This window comes from Crassostrea angulata, chromosome 4 (genome assembly GCF_025612915.1).
Source record: "Crassostrea angulata isolate pt1a10 chromosome 4, ASM2561291v2, whole genome shotgun sequence".
Classification (NCBI taxonomy): domain Eukaryota; kingdom Metazoa; phylum Mollusca; class Bivalvia; order Ostreida; family Ostreidae; genus Magallana; species Magallana angulata.
The window spans coordinates 11,107,209-11,129,422 of NC_069114.1; the positions used below are offsets into that span (position 1 = coordinate 11,107,209).

At 34.5% G+C, this 22,214-nt stretch overlaps 2 protein-coding genes across 3 annotated transcripts in view; one reads left to right on the forward strand and one right to left on the reverse strand.

Moving 5' to 3' along the window:
- The window catches only part of LOC128179454 (APGW-amide-related neuropeptide-like), a 33,487-nt gene extending 28,569 nt beyond the window's left edge, over window positions 1-4,918 (forward strand). Inside the window, exons 4-5 of the mRNA XM_052846885.1 lie at window positions 3,087-3,100; window positions 4,843-4,918. Coding sequence (XP_052702845.1) covers window positions 3,087-3,100; window positions 4,843-4,918 — 90 coding nt within the window. The remainder of the gene's footprint in view (window positions 1-3,086; window positions 3,101-4,842) is intronic.
- The window catches only part of LOC128179448 (macrophage mannose receptor 1-like), a 129,452-nt gene that overhangs the window by 11,600 nt on the left and 95,638 nt on the right, over window positions 1-22,214 (reverse strand). Inside the window, exons 1-7 of one of the 2 annotated variants that reach the window (XM_052846877.1) lie at window positions 8,885-8,971; window positions 8,069-8,133; window positions 7,091-7,260; window positions 5,792-5,910; window positions 3,713-3,840; window positions 3,177-3,358; window positions 1,851-1,981 (exon numbers count right to left, since the gene is read on the reverse strand). In XM_052846877.1, the coding sequence (XP_052702837.1) occupies window positions 1,851-1,981; window positions 3,177-3,358; window positions 3,713-3,840; window positions 5,792-5,910; window positions 7,091-7,260; window positions 8,069-8,129 (791 nt within the window). In that variant the 5' untranslated portion in view covers window positions 8,130-8,133; window positions 8,885-8,971. Of the gene's footprint in view, window positions 1-1,850; window positions 1,982-3,176; window positions 3,359-3,712; window positions 3,841-5,791; window positions 5,911-7,090; window positions 7,261-8,068; window positions 8,135-8,884; window positions 8,972-22,214 lie in introns of those variants that run through there. The other variant, XM_052846878.1, reaches the window with a different exon arrangement.

Below are 22,214 nucleotides of genomic sequence, written 5' to 3' on the forward strand. Positions count from 1 at the left end.
AATTCCATTAAAACTAATTATAACAAAGCATATACACATGCATACATGTATATTATATGTAGATCTATAACGAAAATTCATTCTCCAGTCTCTAAACTGAATTTGTACACGCTGTCGAATAAAAAAAAACATACAAACGCGTACGATTTATCGGTAATTTTTTTAGAGAAAATATAATGCCTTGATAATTATTTTATCACTATATAAGTTTTTATATAAAATACTTTTTTCCTTTTAATCTACTGCAAAACGACATTGATATTTGTATTCACTATAGAGCTTTATAAGGCGATTGGGTCTGACGTCATAAGTAAGGGAGGTAAGCCGCGTAGGTCGATGTTCCATTTCCCCATTGGGTAATTTTGATCCATTGTGGCTTTGAATATTTTACATAAAATAACTAAAAAACCAATGTCAGTTTTATTAAATAGGCATTTACAAACTCATTCCCATATACATGTAGTTCAATATGGTCAATATGCATATCGTTTCATATGACCTTTACAAAAATGTTCATGCTTAAATCAAAGTACCGAAGAACTGACGGGAGTTGATTTTATCGATGGTTATTCATGTTAAAATCAATGATATGTTATTTTGCATGACAAGTACAGGTAGTTTCTAATCTGTATTTGAATTAAACTCCATATGAACCATGTTAAGTAATATTTAAAGATAGAAGAACTGCGACCGCTAACACCCGTTTCTCGCCTACATTTTACATCCAAATATTTCGGAATTCCTGTCAGATATTCAAAAACTAAGTTTTCTACTTAAAAGTATAATCAAATCCTAATCAATTTATATCAAAATAAAATTTGTAATCAAATTCATTTTTAAACAAAAGTTTTGCTAACACGGGGTATTAAAAGAATTTCATTGAAATCGGTCTCTATGAGAGTGGAAAATATAATTTAGCGGCCAATATGTGCATAAAAACTTAATAATAACATATTTACGATATATATTAAAGTAAAATTGCATATTAATTCATGCTAAATAACAATAATTAAAACCCCTCAAAAGGAATATTTGTTTCACGGGGGGGGGGGGGAAGGAGATGTTTTAAAAAACATTTCCGTTTTCCGTTATTTTCTATTATGAAATGGGCTATTTTAACCCAAAAAACAAAGTTATCTCTCTTTGATTGACCAAATCATCAATATTAAATGAAAATATACATAAATGTTCACATTATTACAGTGTATAAAAAATTACCTTTAATTAGACAACTTTCAAAAAATGACTTTTAGTTAGGCGGCTAGACAATGCTATCGTTCGCAGTCCTTCAGTCACACTATGTATCAGTGATAGAAATATTTCTGGAAAATTTATGGGTCCAAGCAATATATAACTCTTGTCTCGTTCAACCAGACGCTCGGCTCTCGCCGTTTTAATCTCCGACAAGCAAGAGAGACTCTCTGCTTGTCGGAGATTTACGGAGACAGCCGAGCGTCGAGTTGAACGAGACTATATTGAACTCTGGCGTAAGAATACACACAACTACAAAAAATATCTAAATTGTTCGTACCATTTAAAATCTGACTATTTTCAAGGTATTTATAAATATGTTTCCTTGAAAAACAATGCTTTAGCATATATTATTTCGGATTTATTAATTATTCTCAAGAACTATTTCTTGTCAGCGGCGATGATTATTGTACTTTGGCCCAAACGCTGTTTCACTCTCGGTTTGTCAGAGTAACTGCATAGGAGAGTTGATTAAAATCAACTCCCCAAAAATGTTTAAACAAGATGGTATTACTTGTGTGTATCAGACACTAACTTATTTGATGGTATCATATCTGACAACAGCTAGTTAACAACATGTATTTAAGACAGTAACTCACACGATAGTTGTGTTGATGGCAGTACCGTCCTGCCATACGTAACTCCCCTCCTTCTGCTGGTCGTTCAGGCCCGACCACCACGGGATGCGCGTGTTGGGGTTCCGCGATGCTAAGGAAACTTGAAGGAACGCCTTTGAAAATCACAAGTGTTAAAAATTAAGACTGAATACTATAAAAAGAAAATACCACTTCAGATGGACAAATTTGTACTTTTATCAATAAATGACGACGGTAGAGTGATTTCACCATGCATCGGACACCCTTAACATTTTTCTCTTTGTCACGCATCAGTTACTAGTATAGTCCATATATAAAACTTGTTTTAAAAGTTGCAGGTTTTCCCCTTGCATAATTATTTATTGGAAAAAAATACTAAAATTGTTATATACGTAGAAAATAAAGCAAATTAATTAAGAGTTGAACTATTTCACCATGGATCGGACAATATTTACCAACATCGGTCAGATACATGTATACAGTACTACTTAAAAATAACATTTTTTTCTGGTTTTAATGCAAATTACAGAGGTTCAAAAATATTTATCTAATCAATTGCTATTCAGTTTTCTCTATGTAAATCCTTGAATCTACAGTCAAGAATCCATACTAGTCCTTCTGTTTAAAAGAATATTTATCATGAGGGGTTCTTTATCGTACCAGCACCTACAGGAAATTGGAATTAAAAAGTCAGTACCCATAAAACTCGAATTTTAAGTGGTCTGATGAAAATGTTTGTATCAATTTTTTTTATTTTACTATACATTTTAAAGAATATTACAAGGAATGGGTACCTAACATGTTATTTATTAGAAAAAAATCTTACATTAAAACTGTCCCATGCATAGTTAATTTGTGTACGATTCATGACGGAATGAATATATGGAGCAAAAATGAACTTGACATTAATTGTTCAAATTTCTAACTAAGACTTATTTCAATTAAATTTTGTTTCAAAACTTATTTCATTGAAATTATTTTAGATAGATGGTGCATTTTCACTAATTCACAATTAAATGCACATTAAAATAACGCTTAAAATTGTGTAAAATCTTCGTAACAGAATTTTCAATGATGGCGTATTTGAGGTCATTTTACGATGCCTTTATTGCTATTTCTTTGACAATGTGACTGTCAAATTTTTGATTATGATTAAAGTTCATTAATAGCTGTATTTCAGAAAATATACGAAACAACACATGAGCGCATGCACATTTATTTGTATATTCTAAACCAAAGTTGCCCGATCCAAGGTATGTGTCCGATGCGTGGTTAATTCACCCTATATCCATGAATTTCAATTATCGTAAAACTAATTATAAAACTTACTGAATCTTGATAGGATTTTAGAGAGACCAGCGAACCCGATGGGTTAAGGTTTGTGCACTTGGTTTTGGCACCTTGCCAAGTGTATCTATCGTTGGCGTCTAGGGGGTTACTAATGTAGATACATGTGTTGCCATTGGCATACCAGTGGTGGACCTTACCATTGTCGGTAGGGCAAGCCTGTCCTTAAAAATGAAGATAAGTTTTAAAAAAATGAAAATAAGAAACATGCAGCTTGGTTCTTAGTACTTACTAAAATTTTAAAGGACAATACATGTATTAACATCAAATTTTAAAAAGTAAGGACTTCATAGTGTAGTTGGGGGTGGGAGGTGAGTGCGGTAAAGGCAGAAAATCCTTATCCTTAGGTTTGGAAGGATGCATGAGTAAGTTAGTGCCCCCCTTTTTTCTTTACATTTGTATTACTTACCGTTTTATTGCATTTAAAACAAATCTAAGGATATACTACATGTACCCCTACCCTAGTACTTTACTGATTATAATGTCATTTTCTGTGTGTATTATTACTTGTTTTGTACCTGTCGGGGCCGTGAATTGGCAGATATATCCGTACTTGTTGTTACAAAAGTCGTCTGCGAATCGGCCATATTGGTTAACCGTCCCACAATCCTGGTTATCGTCATTATCCGGTTCATTTCTCCAGTTTCTTTAATATGAAAAGATTTTTTAAACAAATTAAACCAACATTTATTTTTAATAAACTCAGGTGACCTATTGCTATTCGTTTTCGTCCGTCGTCGTGCGTTAACTATTTTACATTTACTTCTTCTTAAAAACTACAGGGCTGATTGTTACCATTTTGGTGTGAGGCATCTCTATGGTAAGAGGAATCTTAATTAAGAAATGTATGGCTCTACCGCCCCTTGGGCGCTACATGTGGGGCCAAATATGCAAAAAAAGGCCAAATGTTCAAAAATTGTCTTCTCTACTCCCACACATGTGAGTTAAAACTTGTTGCATAGTTAAGATGTTCCTGAAGCCCTCCAACAAAATTGTGAAATTCATGGCCCCTGGGTCAGGGGTTCTGGCTCTAGGGTTGGGCCAATATGGCCATATAGTAAAAATGTATTAAATCTTAGAAAATCTTCTACTCTACTCCCATATGTATTTGTTAAAAACTAAATGCATGATTATGATGTTCATGAGGCTCTCTACCAACATTGTGCAATTCATGATCCTGGTCGAGGATTTAGGCTCTAGGGTTGGGCCAATATGGCCATATAGTAAAAATGTATTACATCTTAGAAAATCTTCTACTCTACTTCCCTATATATTTGTTAAAAAATAAATGCCTGGTTATAATGTCCATGAGGCTATCTACCAAAATTGTGAAATTCATGATCCCTTTGTTAGGGTTTAGGCTCTAAGGTGTGGCCAATATGGCCATATAGTAAAAGTTTTTTAAATCTTTAAAAAAAATCTTCTCTACTCCACACATGTGGGCAAAAAACTAAATACATGGTTATGATGTCCAATAACACCTCTACCTAAATTGTGAAATTCATGGCCTCTGGGGTCAGGGGTTCAGGACACGAGGGGGGGGGGGGGGCAATATGGCAATATAGTGTTAATGCATATAATGTTTAAAAATTGCCTCTTTATTCTCACACTTCTGATAAAAAAACTGACTTATAATTATGTTTTCCAGGAAGTCCTCTACTGAAATTTTCATGTCCCCTGGAGTATGGGTTTTGACTCTAGGGCAGGGCCAAATGGATGTATAGGTGTTAATATTGTTAAAGAATTATTTTCTTTACTCCCACACACCTGAAAGGAAAACTTAATTCATGATTTTGTAGACCAGATCTCTAAGTTTTTCGTCAAAATTATATGTGTCATAGTTCTTTTTGAAAGATTTTGGGCAGGGAGGTGGTCGTCATTACAAATTTATAATTTTTCTACTCCAGAATGAAACCTAATTAGTTAAATGCATATATGAGATTCCTCGACAAGTTTGTGTATGGGTTATATGCTTCTCAGGTAACCGTTAAGGCCAATCGGCCTTTTGTTATTTTTATTTCAATGGTTTAAACAAAAATTCTATTTTCTCAGCATGCATTCATTTTTTTTAAATTAATCAAGCAAAAACATTTGAAGCGAAGCAATTAATTAAACTCTTGATTTGGCAAGTTTTCACAACTAATGGTGTCTTTAGAAATTTCCTAAACTCAGCCAAGCCCTATGCTGATACGAATGAAGTATGAAGAAGTACATGTATAGTTTAAGACTCACATTTAAAATAAAAATTTTAAAAGTGTACACGAGATCATTGTCAAAAAAGGTCATTGTATTTGAAAACAAGCTAGTTTTCCAAGTACTCTTACTCAGGTGAGCAAAGTGAATCACTGACCGTTTTTTAACCTTCCTTCTAACACATAATGGGCGTGACTATATCACCGAAAGGAGGCATGATCACTTACAAGGTTGCTATGATATTACTTGAAAGGGACAAGGTCACTTACTCGGTTGCTATGATATCACTTGAAAGGGACAAGGTCACGTACTCAGTTGGAATGCTATCACGGAAATAATACAACGTAGGCGTAATTTCATAACCAACTGCTGTGACATGACGTAAAAGAGCCGTGGTCACTTACACTGTAGCCACTCCTTGCTGTGGGGACCACGCCCACTTGCTGCTGGATTGCTGTAGACCCATGTACCATCCTCCTGTAGCGTACCGTTTGTTCGTTTCGGACTCAACATTCACCCAATCCTATATTTAAAAATACGATTTTTGTTTGAAAAAAAAAAAACGAAAATCAAAAATTAAATGAAAATAGAGAATAATCAAACATTATATTCATTTTCTAACGGTATAAGTTTATATATGCTTTTTTGTTGACGTACGCCACCCCTGCTGCTTCCTTTACTGTTTTCTCACAAAAATAATAATGAAGAATTGAGACCCCATCTGTACACTACCCGAACCTGTCACTTATAACAATGTAATTTATACACTTGTATAACCTCTGTGCAGCACTTAAACATTACATTTCGACACCCATTGAACATCTCAACAACATCTATAAAAATACTTTTAAACCACATTGACCTTATCAAAACATTAGCAATACTTGAACAATAAATTTACAACACCCGTATAACATTTAAGCAACATACTGTAAATATCGGTTATAGTGAAGTCCTAGGGACCAATGGAATTACTTCGTTATATCCGTAATTTGTTATATCCGTATAACGAATTAATTTTATAGCAAATTCACTGTATATACATGTTTTCTTTGACCAGACTATATGTTTTGCTAATTGAGGCTTAAAATAAAAATACATTACTTTGATACATTTAATAAAAATGTTATATGAACATGAATTCATTCAAACTGCTTCGTTAAATGTGCAAACTTTTTTAAGCAATAAAAAATAGTTTTAAAGGTGTTAAACTTCGTTATCTAACTTAGTTTTACATTAGTACAATGCACTTACATGTTTAACAAGGATAGACCTAAACCGATCCAATACAATACACCATCTGCATTAAACCTGTTTAACATATGTTTTTCAGCTGAACACCATTCGAACAAGACCCATTACTATACCTGTTTAAGATCTATGCATTACACCTAAACTTCTATCAAATAAACACACATGTCCAACAAATGGATACATTGCAACATGTACAACATAAACTTAAATTTGTACCACGTGTAAGTTTTGTTCAACAATTTTTCGAAAATGTTCAACACCTTTTTAACACCTGTACAAACAATACTTTCATAACACCGAGACAACATATACAACATAACACATAAACAACACCTACATAGCACCTTTACAACACCTTCATAACATCTGTACAACACTTTCATAACATCTTTACAGCATGCACCTTCATAACATAAACAATACCTACATAACACCTGTACAGTTCACACCTGTTCGTCGTCGTCGTTGATGACCAGTAGGTCTGCCCCCATCAAGTTACACTCCTGGACCGCCCCGGCGTACGTCTGTAGGTTGTTGGTGTCCCAGAAGTAACAGCTGTTGCTGCTCTTCCGCTGTACCCACCCGTCCCCGCACTGCTGGTTCTGACTAATTAGGTCACCTTCAGAATAAGGTCGTGAAACAGGTTAGTACAAAATGACTGTGTCCGCGTTATTGTTATGTTTTTTTTTTAAATTTTAGAGTTTTCTCGGTAATTATGTACAATATTATTTACAATTGAATCAAGTTTATTTGTGGGGATCAATGTTTGTTGGTAGCCAAAGTTTTCTTGGTTCATTGGGACGTAATTTCTTTTGTAGCAAGTTCCGAAAAATTTTAATAAATATTAAACAAATGCTTATATATACATTCGTGGGGATGTAAATTCGTAAGCAAGGATAACTCACGAAGGCCAGGTACATTGGTTCCCCACGAGCAATGATGATTCCACAGCATATTAGATACATTGCATTATTTAACCACCTTTGTCTATTTTTTAATGAGGGTATTTAAAGTAATGTTGTGGTGTTGCGAGGCTCTTTGATTAATGCGAGTAAAATTTTCAAAATATTATCACTGTCTTCGAGATTTAAGACATCTGAAATATTTCATATGACGTTTTTTGACTTCTCAGACAACTAACCAATACATGTAGTTATTTCTGGCCATTTAAAACGTCACTATCTCTGTTTATTATATTTTCAGCTGGTGTACATTAATATCATTATATCTCTAGCTTGTAGTCTTGTATAGTCGTTGTTGTCGTTCGTTTCGCGTTATCTTATTATATCTCTCATTACAATCTATATTAAGAAAGGAGATAAAATGTTTGTATAGCAACATCTACATACTAGTATGTCAGCGTGTGTAAAAGAATGTAACAGTTCATAGTCCTATCAAATATTTACTCAAGATAAACAAAGAGTTACCTGAGGATTGTAGGATCCATATCGATAATATACAACCGGATAAAATTAACCAATGTTTCATGTTTCTGCAGATAAAAAATGTACAATAAAATGTAAAATCATGTCACTTCCTTTCTCTCTCTCTCTCTCTCTCTCTCTCTCTCTCTCTCTCTCTCTCTCTCTCTCTCTCTCTCTCTCTCTTTCCAAGAAAGAAATGTTTGGCTAAAAGTGGTTATTAAAACTAACCATGTGTTTTGTTTCTACCAATGTTAACCCTCTCTCTCTTTCTCTCAAAATTAAAACCCATAATCAAAAACCGCACTTTTCCTCTTCAAATAGCAAAAGAAATAATACAATTTATCCAAATCATACAATCTATGTTTATCATAGTTTAAGATTTTTTATGCACATGTTGAACAGATGCTAGCTATAAATACTGTAGCTCATTAAAATATAACTTCTGCTAAATATATGTTTAATTATATATGGTTTACGTATGTTTTTCACTTTAAAATATATTTAACGTATCTGAAACACAAGTTGAGAATTAGTTGCAAATATATAAGTGAATAATAAAGAAATAAAAAAAAATTCAATTTGAATTTTTTTTCAGGTAAAAACAGTAGTCGGACTCAAATCCAGTTATATATTCTTATTAGAAAATTCATTTACGTAAAACAAACTACGAATCTTCTTGGCATACAATATTATAGGAAGACTCTGAATTCATTTGCCTCCTCTTTAGGGGCGTTTCACATCCATTAATATCAAGATACTCCCAACAAAAAGGCTAACACGGAGCAATATATTTAAAATGAAATATATAGAATAACTTACCTTAAATATAAATTAGATCTATGAATCCATAAAATTATATGTAGATTGAGGGGACACAGATAATCCGTCTCGGCTCGCGGACCTTGATCGTGGTGGTAGATAACCGTATTAAGTGCTTTAAAAGCACGTGCGGATCAAACAATAACGCGGGGTAAATTGTGAAAACTAGGTGTGTGGGAAAGATTAACATCTGTATAAATTTGAACGTTTTCGTATTTTTATCAATTAATACTGAAAATCCCTCTTTTTTACGCAGTACTTAATCCCGTTGTTTTGCATTAAATAGTGAGAATATGAAATCGCGAGTACCAATTTTTTATTACTATTCATGAACATGTAGCGCAAAACTGTCTGAAAAATAAGAGCGAGGTTTTAAAATCCACGGAGACTGCTTCTCCCGAATTTAGGCGGAAATTAATTCCTCATGTTTAATAAGGAATCGAATTTACAGTACTTTTGTGATAATTTAACAATCAGGAATACATTAATTAGATACAGTTTCTGGTAACATAGATGTTTTTGTATGTATGGAACGACCACCGCAAAATACATGTACCGAAAATTGTTTCACTTAATTTTTTTCTTGGTATTTTGAAAATCAATTTTGACTACTTAAGTAATTTATCATGTTCTCTCTATGTTTCTTTATTTTATTTTTTTCTTGAAAGCTGAAATCGTGTTCAAAGGCAGTTAGAGCGCAAATCCCGTTATGTATAGAGTCTGATGTCTGCTCTATCGCAGATCAGGGCTTTCGAACATTGTGAACATAAATTTGTAGATTCACCACCTGATCCTTACCGTTCTCATCTTTTCCTAAAAGAAATTTATCAGGGTTTTTTTTCATCTTTTAGTAAGTGACAACTTAATTTCGTGGTTCCGTACATATTGACAAGAGACTTTTAATAAAAGAACTTTATTTCCTTATATAAGCCTAATGATATCAAAACTTGACAGAGCGCTTTTAGAAAAAGAATCCGTGACGGATGGATAACAACTGTTAGTAGAAGACAACGTTCTGCTAGCCATAATGGATGAACCCGATTCACCGAATACAAAATCATTTCAAAAGCTGGTATTTTTTAAATAAATAATTAGAAATCAAAATCCTAGCAATATGCACATTTCTATTATATATGTACAGTAAATCTGCAAAAGAACAACATCCTATCTTGAAAACTGTAGGAGTAGTTATCCGTACAATGAGGGTACCCTATATGCAATATTTTGCCAAAAAATGACCAGGTTCAAAAGCTAGTATTTTTTCATAAATTATCGGAAATCAAAATTCTAGCAATATGCACATTTCTAATATAAGTACAATTAAACTGCAAAAAAACAACTTCCTATCTAAACTGTCGGAGGAGTTATCTGTATAATGAGGGTACCCTATATGCAATATTTTGCCAAAAAATGACTAAGTTCAAAAGCTGGTATTTTTTTTCAATAAATCACCAGGAATCAAAATAGCAAAATGCACACCTCTGATATATGTACAATTGATCGGCAAAAGAACAAATACCTATCTTGAAAACTGTAGGAAGTGTTATCCGTACAATGAGGGTACCCTATATGCAATATTTTGCCCAAAAATGACCAAGTTCAAAAGCTGGTATTTTTTTTCAAAAATTATTGGAAATCAAAATCCTAGCAATATGCACACTTCTGATATATGTACATTTGATCTGCAAAAATCAACTTCCTTTCTTGAAAACTGTAGGAGGAATTATCCGTACAATAAGGGTACCCTATATGCAATATTTTGCCAAAAAATGACTAAGTTCAAAAGCTGGTATTTTTTTCGATAAATCACCAGGAATCAAAATAGCAAAATGCACACCTCTGATATATGTACAATTAATCTGCAAAAGAACAACTTCCTACCTTGAAAACTGTAGGAGTTATCCGTACAATGAGGGTAGCCTTTTGGCAGCCACCCGCCCGCCCGCCATTTTCACCATTTTAATAACCGGATTTTTCCGTTGGAAAACCCGGTTAAGAACGTAAATTTTTCACTGACTTTGGTTGAATTATAAAAATAATGTCATGTACTGCCAATGAGTGCAAAAAAAAAAATCAAACAAGATATCTGTGAGCCAATGCTCACTAGTGATACCCCCGCTCTGATGTGAATATGCAAAATAAGCAAAGTCGACATTTAACAGAAAGCTGGCATCCGATTGGTACAGAAATATATCCCACAATATGGCATGCCTAAACAAATAGTGTGTTAAAATTTCAAGCATCTACGATAAATAGCTGCTTAGAAATCTTTGAGGAAAATTGGTTTGAAAATTTTGGCTAAAATAAACAAAGTACTCATTAACAGGAAGTTGACGTCCGATTGATACAAAAATATATCCCAAAATATGACAGGCTTATACAAATACTGTGTAAAAATTTCAAGCATCTGCGATAAACAGTTGCTGAGAATTCTTTGACAAAAATTTCTTTGAAAATTTTTGCTAAAAATAAAAAAAGTCGTCATTTAACAGGAAGTTGACGTCTGATTGGTACAAAAATATATCCCACGATATGGCATGCCTATACAATTATTGTGTAAAAATTTCAAGCATCTGCGATAGATAGTTGCTGAGAAATCTTTGACGAAAATTTGTTTGAAAATTTTAGTTAAAAAATAAGCAAAGTCGTCATTAAACAGGAAGTTGACGTCCGATTGGTACAAAAATATATCCTACGATATGGCATGCCTATACAATTATTAAGTAAAAATTTCAAGCATCTGCGATATATAGTTGCTGAGAAATCTTTGACGAAAATTTGTTTGAAAATTTTAGTTAAAAAATAAGCAAAGTCTACATTTAACAGGAAGTTGACGTCCGATTGGTACAAAAATATATCTCACGATATGGCATGCCTTAACAAAGACTGTGTAAAAATTTCAAGCATCTGCGATAAATAGTTGCTGAGATAAATGCGACAGAAATTTTTGTTACGGACGGACAGACAGACGGACAGACAGACGGACGGACGGACGGACAGACAGACAGACAAGGGTAAAACAGTATACCCCCTCTCCTTCGGAGCGGGGGTATAATAAATAGGCAAAAATATATCCACAATTCTGAAAATTAACAAAACAAGTTAATGTACCTGAAACACTTCAAATATTGCTAATTATATGGGGGGGGGGGTAAATTTGATCAATATCATATACATGTATAGTTCTTTGTTGTACACACAAATAGTACTTTACTCTTTAATTAAGCAACCTTTGGTTTAAAAACAACACAACACGTCAATATTGAGTAAATAAATAAAAGTTTTATTCGAACAAATTTTTACATTCATTTATTATGATAAAAAAAAGGAGGCGCAAGTGCCGGTGCGGCCTCAACAGACATAACAACCTGACATAGCTGTGCTAGTATAATTTGATTTAACTTCATCTGGCATATTGGGCAACACAACTTCTGCAACTTATTACTCTTTTGGGTGGAAATGCTTTGCAATTATCAGAATGGCCTGCTTCCGTAAAACTAATATCTTCTGGCAGTGGTACAAGTGTTGGATCCAATATCTGAAATGCAGACAAAAGTGCCATACTGTCATTGAATATGTCATTAATATTTTCAATTAAAGCATTGGTGTGGTTGGTCAGCAGTTTGTGAAGATATTCTGAATCTCTGTCATTCCAATTGATATCTCCTCATATGTTTGCAAAAGAGTCAGCATCGGCTTTTAACTTTTCCAAAGGTTCCTCCGTTTCTTGTATCTCTTTTATCTTGTCCTTGGTCATTTTTACTGCAGGGTTAATTGCAGAAAAGCTAATGACATCCTTCTGAAATTATTTGGAAAGTTGTGCAAGGATAGAAAGAAAGTCCTTTAAAATGAGAGCACCTAAAAACTGGATAGACCTCAACAGATCCCAAGTTGTTGCATCATCATCCATCTGAGAGAGTGTTTGTATCAGACTCATAGTCACTCACAATGGCATCCAAAGCCGCCTGAAAACTAAGCCATCTTGTTCTACAGGCTTTTTTCAAGCGCTTGCCTACTGACTTTTTTGGTTCCTCTCCTAACATTGTGGTTTTTTTTGAGTCGGTACAATATAAGCAAGTCGGTGACAGATACAATAAATATTTATGATCGAAGGGTTGCCTCTTTCAGACGTGTTGCAACACTTGATCTCTTGCCAACCATGACTGACGGTCCTTCTGTCACAAGTCCTGTCAATTTTTTAGTGTCCAACTCGCAGTTCTTCAGCACCTCTAGTATCAAAGATGTTATAGCTTCTGAGTTTGCACTCATGTGTCTTTTTAATACATCTTGACATGAAAGGAAAAAAGTTTCTACTTTTCCTGTGTCTTAGCAGAAGAATTGAATATAAGTAAAAAGATTTTCAGTGACAGAAATGTCTGTGGCTTCATCAGTCATTAGAACAAAAGCTTGAGCTTTTTGTGCCTTCTTCATAATTTCCTTCTTTACTGTCTGTCCAATGGTGCTGAATATTTCCTTCTGACACATAGCTGATCTGTGATTAAATATCTCAACACATCAACATCACATGTTTTTTGCATAAAGTCTAATAACGGAAGTAGTTTCTTTATTTGCAATGAATTCTTTCATTAAAAAATATGCTGATGAAATCACCATCTGTAACACACTGTAACACTAATTCTCTCTTTTTCGTCACTTCTTGATGAAAATAAGAAACTTCAGGAAGCATTTCACTTCCTATTGCTGTACTATGTAGTTTGCATTTGCTGTGTGTGTTCAATGCATCCACTTTAAACCTAACACTGGGGGTCCCAAAAAAAGTTTCTCTTTGATTATTGGGATGCTTTATGTTGTGTTTTTTTTTACATACAATGCAGTACATACCTTCATTTTCTATGTACAATAGCCACCAATTATTAGCCGAAAGCCAAGCATGTTGAAATTTGAAAAAACGTTTTAGTGCAACCTTTTTTACTGCACAAGTAACACGAGTGAATTGTTTGATCTGAATCAAATATATCTTGAATACTTTTGACACACTGCTCTGGTGACCAGAGTTGAGTCGAATTCGATCAAGGAGCTGGATTTCCTAAAATTGAGAACAATTTTTGTAAGTAATTAATTTCAAAACACAAACTTTAGAACCATATTCACATATTATGTCATGATTAACATGGTTCAGAGCATTACCAATTGAAGATCCAGAGCACAAAGAACTTTCACTTTTGATGTTGTTGAACAATCTGATTTTTCTAAAATTAAGGAGAACATTAAATTAATTACTTTACAATAAATGTACTTTAATTACTAAAATATAACAAATATTCATCTAATTTGAAAATGCATAATCGACAATTCTTAATCAGGACTCAAAAGATTTTTATAATAGTTTGGTTATATGTCAATATTTATTGTAAGTTTCATAACAAGTATATACATTTCTCCTTTTTTGTATAGATACATTGAAAACTATTCTTTTAAAGTAAAATATATTACACGTAGTATATTACTGTCAACAAGAACTAATACCATAATTCAAGATCTTCGACAACAGAAAAAAAATCGAAAACTTCAACAAATGAAACAACTGAATAAACAATACATGCATGCTAATTACAAACTGTAAACCCGACCCAAAGACGTAAAATATAACAGAATGCTTGAATATACTTGAATATACTTCACGATTACAACAGAAACTGAGAAAACAATAATTCGATTTGTTTTTAAAATAAATATTCATCTCACGCAAAAAGAAAGAACATCCATCCATTGAAATTCTGTAAGCCATAACTTCACATACTGTTAATGTAAATATGTAACAAAATGATCGCCTCACTGTTCATTCACCTACCCGAAGATATTTAGGGCCTTTTTTCTGATATTACTTCTTCCAACTTTAGCTGTCCTTTTTCGCCATATTAAAGGATAAAACGTACGCTCAACTAGGACCCCAGGTCACCTGCTCATTCACAACTACCAAATCTGTGCACTCTGCTACAAAATGTAGTGCATTGCAACTGCAAAGTGAAAGTAGAATAACTCGTACCATTACTTAGCCTTAAGAAATGTTATACATCAAGAAGAAATGTATTTTTCTAAAGAATAACCATCTAAATAAAGATCTGAAATAAACTATAGAGGATGAAAAAATCAACATTGACTGTTATTGATATACAATATGTGTTATTTAGACAGTAGGTGACCTGTGGACCCCCTAAGGATTAATTATCTAAGTTATAGGCGACGTTATAAATGTATCACAAAATCCTCCTCATTAAAATATTAAAGTAGTTCATCCACTGTAGGGTGACGAGGGGTCACCATATGTCATTTTACACAATGGAGAGTCACCCGTCATCCACTGTAGGGGGCCCACGGGTCCCCATATGTCATTCTACACAATAGAAAGTCACCAGTCAACCTCTGTAGGGTGACCAGAGGTCACCTTATGTCATTTTACACAATGGAGAGTTACCCGTCATCCTCTGTAGGGTGACCAGGGGTCACCTTATGCCATTTTACAATATGGAGTCACCGGTCATTCTCTGTAGGGTGACCAGGGGTCACCTTATGTCATTTTACAATATGGAGACTCACCCGTCATCCACTGTAGGGTGCCCACGGGTCACCTTATGTCATTTTACACAATAGAGAGTCACCGGTAATCCACTGTAGGGTGCCATCGGGTCCCCAAATGTCATTTTACACAATGGAGAGTCACCGGTAATCCACTGTAGGGTGACCAGGGATCACCTTATGTCATTTTACACCATTAAATGTCATCGGTAATCCACTTTAGGGTGCCCACGGGTCACCTTATGTCATTTTACACAATGGAGTGTCACCAATAATCAATTGTAGGGTGACCACGGGTCCCCAAATGTCATTTTACACAATGGAGAGTCACTGGTAATCCACTGTAGGTTGACCAGGAGTCACCTTATGCCATTTTACACTATTTGAAGTCACCGGTCATCCTCTGTAGGGTGACCAGGGTCACCTTATGCCATTTTACAATATGGAGAGTCACCGATCATTCTCTGTAGGGTGACCAGGGGTCACCTTATGTCATTTTAAACAATCGAGAGTCACCGGTAATCCACTGCAGGGTGCCATCGGGTCCCCAAATGTCATGTTACACAATGGAGAGTCACCGGTTATCCACTGTAGGGTGACAAGGGGTCACCTTGTGTCATTTTACACAATGGAGAGTCACCCGTCATCCACTGTAGGGTGCCCAAGTGTCACCTTATGTCATTTTACATAATGGAGAGTTACCGGTCATCCTCTGTTGGGTGACCAGGGGTCACCTTATGTCATTTTACACAATGGAGAGTCACCCGTCATCCACTGTAGGGTGCCCACGGGTCACCTTATGTCATTTTACACAATAGAGAGTCACCGGTAATCCACTGTAGGGTGCCATCGGGTCCCCAAATGTCATTTTACACAATGGAGAGTCACCGGTAATCCACTGTAGGGTGACAAGGGGTCAACTTATGTCATGTTACACAATGGAGAATCACTCATCATCCACTGTAGGGTGCCCACGGGTCCCCATATGTCATTTTACACAATGGAGAGTCACCCGTCATCCTCTGTAGGGTGACCAGGTATCACCTCACAGGGCGAAAAACCATCTTTAAGCAAGTCCTTAAAGGTGACTTAAAGGAGCTTAAAGGCTATACAACCTTTAAGCCGCCTTAAAGTCACCTTTAAGCAAGTGCTTATAGGTCCTTAATGTCCAAACTTCTTTAAGCCACCTTTAAGCCACCTTTAAGCATCTTTAAGTGGCATTTACGCTCTCTTTACACTGCCTTTACACTGTCTTTAAGTGGCCTTTAAGTCGATATTTATCAAGCTGAACAATAAAAACATATATTAAATGCAAAAGCTCTTTTATAGGGATGGGAGGGGGTCATCCGAGTGATAATATAATTTCCAAGGAAGGGGGAGGGGGGTGTTCCAGGCGGTTTTAATCGTCGCTCCATTAAACACAGATCGCTATCATCAGCACCGCTCCGATGGACACAGATTGCCGTTATAAAATTCTTTATATTTTTGGGGGGGTTTCAAAATTATTGTAGGGATGAAGCGCAGTCTCTGTATCTTAATATGTGCATAAAACTTATTAAAGTATGTTTGTTTCCTATTATAAATTAATCGGTGAAAAATCTCTCTCTCTTTCTCTCTCTCTCTGTCTCTCAGTTCATCCGGTTATTAAACAAAATAAAGATAATGAACCAAAAAATGCATGATTTAATTTGATAATCGGTTTAAGGTTTGTATTTTTTTTTTCAATTTTCATTATTTCTAACTCTAGATCTGCTAGATACATGTTAAAGATGAAAAGACTCTCAACTGCCTTTGTTATATCGGGCAGGATATTACTGCTTTGTTTGTCTAGACATAGTTTTGTTCGTTTGTGTATATCTAATTAGAGTCTATTGTTTGTCCAACTTACGAAAACCCCTGGAACTAACACAGAATATACAAGATATACACAACAGTTGTGTCGTGTGCCCAGGTGCATGTTTGTGTATATCTAATTAAAGTCTATTGTTTGTCCAACTTAAGAAAACCCCTGGAACTAACACAGAATATAAAAGATATACACAACAGGTGTGCCGTGTGCCTAGGTGCACGTCAAGATTTCTAAAGGCGTTGAATCTTAGTATGTACGAGTATACGATAAGTCTAGTGAATAAAAGTTAATTTACATTTGTAATTCATTTTCAAAGTATTATTTCCTAGCTCTGGGTTTAAAAAATGTTACGTCTACAAATTAACGATACATGTATGTAAGAGTAAAATCTTGAGGCTAATTAATTAATGTACCGGTGATCATAAATAGGGGTTGATTATTTAAATATATGTATAAGGGTAAATATATATGTCAAATATACCCGGCCTGGCACATCATACAATTGTATGTACAAGTCATTTGCAATTGCCACATGCAGTAAATACGTCACCGGTAATTGGTAATTTTGTTTGTTATAGAATTGATAGTTCAAAAATCGTGTACATACAATTACATGTAAATATTTAAACATATTGGAACGGCGCCGCGATCATGAAAACCGGGAAATTGCGGGAAATTGAACAAATACCCTAATAGTAGCAATGTATTTAATAAAAAAAATGATTTCATTTTCTTTCTTACATTTTTATAGCTATAAATTAGATGAACGTATATCTACTCGGTTTAAATTTAGTAACTAAGAAAGCCTACTATAGTGAACCTAACGGTTTCCATTTAGGTATAATATATTTTTGTTCACTGAAGACCAAGTTCCGTATTTCATTCTAAATACATGCATGCATGTAATTTATAAATTAGATATAATTGATTGTTACAAACTGAATGGTTTGTCAAAATCTTTTCAAGTAAACACATTCAATACAGTGTTTCAATATCCACTGATATATAGGATATAAAAACGCTCACATATAAGTTGCCGTGGCGCAGAGGAAGGGTGGTGATGCTAGTAAACTAAATGTCCCGGGTTCAATTTTCGCCGTGGGCGGTTTTTTTTTCGTTTTTTTTCATTTTTCTTTCTAGAACAAAAACCGTTTTAATACCTTTTCTTTCATAAAGTTAATACATTTTGTTGGAAATTAAGCACAATATTGAAATAAATTTTTTTTAATGGCTTAAAGGTGGCTTAAAGGTAGCTTAAAGGTGGCTTAAAGGTGGTATAAAGGTGGCTTAAAGAAGTTTGGACATTAAGGACCTATAAGTTGTCCTTAAAGGTGGCTTAAAGGTGGCTTAAAGATAGTCTTTAAGCTGCCTTTAAGCCATCTTTACGCTTTCTTTAAGCCACCTTTAAGCAACACATATAGCTTAAAGGTGGCTTAAAGATCGTCTTTAAGCTACCTTTAAACACCTTTAAGCTATCTTTAAGGAGGACTTAAAGATGGTCATTCATCCTGTGCCTTATGTCATTTTTCACTATAGAGTCACCGGTCATCCAATGTAGATTAATCAGTCTTCATCCATTCATTGACTACATGGTGTTACCTCAGATTATTTTAAAAGATGGAGATTTACTAAAGCTATTCACTGTAGGGGTATCACAGGTCACCAATGCTTTTAGATTGATGTTTTAATTCTTTGAGTCAATATGGAGACCTGAGATTTAACAAAATATCAATATACAAGGTGGAGATTCACCAAAGCCATCTACTGTGGGAAGACCAGAGATCACCCTAAGTGAATATCTAAAAAGGCTACCTGACGTTAACCTGGGCCTGATGACAATGTAGTTTTAATTTTTTTAAATAACATGAAGTCCAGATGTCAACATATGTCATTCACAGAAACATCCAGAAGGAGACTAGAGGTCAGTTCATGTCCTATATCAATGAAATGATTATTAATTATCGATAGGGAGACCAGAGGTCACCTTATATCATTTTACAAGAGAGGTATTTAGCCATGGTAGGGAGACCAGGGGTCACCTGCAGTAAAAATATACACGAGGAGACCAGGGTCACCTCAAGTCCTTATCAATGAATAATTTTAATACATGTATAAAAGAGGTCACCTTATGTCGTAACAAGATAGATATCCCTAGAAGCCATCCACTGTAGGAAAACCTAAGGTCACCTTTGAAAATCGATGTCTGTCGTTATAATTTTGTTAATTAATAACGGAGACCAGAGGTCACCTAATGTCACTTTTAAAGATAAAGATTAAAAAAAGTCATCTACTGTACGGAGACCAGGGGTCACCTTAAGTGGAATATTTAAAAGGAGAACAGCGATCACCTAAGGTTCTGTATTGGTACGATTAGTAAAATATCCATGAGGAGCCCTGAGGTCCCCTTATGTCCTACAGTATTGTAACTATACTTTTGTTTATCAATAGGAGGCCAGCGGTCCCCTAATGGTATTAAACAAGATGCATACTCACTATATGTCATCCATTTGTTAGACCATGGGTCACCTTTAATGGAATTTCAATAAGGAGATGAGAGGTCCCGTAATGTCCTATACCAGATGACACCAACAATCACCAGATGTCACCTTGTTTTCCAAAATAGACATTAACCAGAAGTAATTCACTGTAGAAAGACCAATGGGTCATTATAAGAGGAATATCTGAAAGGAAATTAGAGGTCACCTTAGTTTCAAAAAGGTTTAGTTATAATTGAAGATCAATAGGTTAACCAGGGGTCAGCTAATGTCATTTTACAAGATTGAGATTCCCAAGAAGCAATCCACTGTAGAAAAACCAAACGTCACCTTTGGTAATCGATTAATGTCGTTATATTTTTGTTAATTACTAGTAATAACGGAGACCAGAGGTCACCTAATGTCATTTTACAAGATGAAGATTCAATTAAAAAAGTAATCTACTTTAGGGGACCCAGGAGTCACCTTAAGTGGAATATATATCCAAAAGGAGAACCAGCGATCACCTAAGGTTCTATATTGGTGTAGTTATTTATAATTCTGTAAATCAATACGGTGATCAGAGACCCCTTAATGTTACTTAATAAGATGAAAAATCATAAAATGTCATCTATTGTAGGTAAACCAGAGTTCGTTTTAGGTCTTAGATAGGCGTTACAATGTATTTAAGAAGGAGACCAGAGGTCACCTTATGTCATTTATAAGGTGGAGATACCAAAGTGATCCACTGTAGAGAGACCATGGGTAAAATGTAATGAATTAACAGTAAGGAGATGAGAGGTCACCTTTAGAACTAAATTGTTGTTGTAAATTGTTAATAAAAACAAAGACCAAATGCCACTGATGCAGAATTCATCCAATGTAAAGATACCAAGGTCACTTTATTTGGGATGTCTATTAGGAGACCAGAGGTCACCTTAGCTTCTAAATCAATGTAATATTTAAAAAAAACCAATACGGATACCAGAGGTTATCTTATATCATTTTACAAGACGAGAATCATGCACCATTTTTATATTGTTTTTTAGGAAGAACATAATTATTAGAGGGAACAGATGTCACATAAAGATGTTAATAAATACAAAAACCAGTTACATTACTGATATCCTTAAAAATCAGTCTCAGGTAAATCAACAATGAAATTGTGTAAAATGACTTAAGGTGACTCCTGGTCACCCTACAGAGGATGACCGGTGACTCTCTGTTGTGTAAAGTGACATAAGGTGACACCTGGTCACCCTACAGAGGATGACCGGTGACTCTCCATTGTGTAAAATAATATATGGGGACCCGTGGGCACGTCTCCATCTTGTAAAATGACATAGGTGGCCCCTGATCCTATATATATATATATATATATATATATATATATATATATATATATATATATATATATATATATATATATTCACGAAGTGACCCATATTGATATGTAACATAACCCGGTCTTCAGTGCACAAAGGAGCTTAAATCAATATTTGATATTCCAAATAAATTAATTATTTCACATATGGTGACCTCTGGTCCTATTAGAACATAATTATGAATGAACTTGTAGGCTGAGATTGGACCCAGGGTCCTCTTAACGTTTACTAACATTAGAAATGATTACTCCGCTATAAAATATAGTGCTTTGCATCCGCCAAAATTGAAAATAGAAGCAGCACCAATTCGAAGATGAAGCGTTAATATGTAAGAAAATGTTTATTCAAAATTAATTTTCCTTCTTAATTATGAATTACTGATAAGGGAGTGGAGGTCAATTGCATAGAATTATTACAGAAATAGTGTTTTAACACAATGAAGTAAGTCAACATACTAATACAAACTACAACAGAAAATGGCGGTCTTCATACTGCCAGTTTTGTGAAGTAGCTTTCCCATTTGATTGTGAGCTAATTTTCAACTAACTTGTAATACACAGTCATATCAATATGATAACAGATAAAAAATTAATGAGAAATTCTTGAAAACATGTGCGAGTACATGTTTTGATAATATTGTTAATACACTTGCGACTAAATCAGAGTGGTTTCAATTAAAATCTTTCAAAAAATAAATATTTAAGATAAACAAGTGCTGCCTAGCATAAACAAGTATGTAAGTAATGTGGCACTATTAGGGGGGTGTGGGTACCGTTTAGGGAACACCTGTAACTCTTTTATTTCCAATAGGATGTAAACATTCATTTAATTCTTAAAACGGAAAGGAAAAAAACTATGATTGGGACGTTTGTTTATGTTTTCCCCCTTTTTACTACAGTTCGTTGTCAGTTCTGAAAGGTTGGAATGTATCTATAAATGCCAATTTAAAAAAAAAACTATCAAATTTTAGAATATGTAAGTAATAAGTGATATCTAATCTGTATAATGATATGGCATCGTTAGGTGAACTCAGGCCTCTCTGTAAATTATTTGCTTGGTTACTTTCAGTCCATGACGATGAGAAC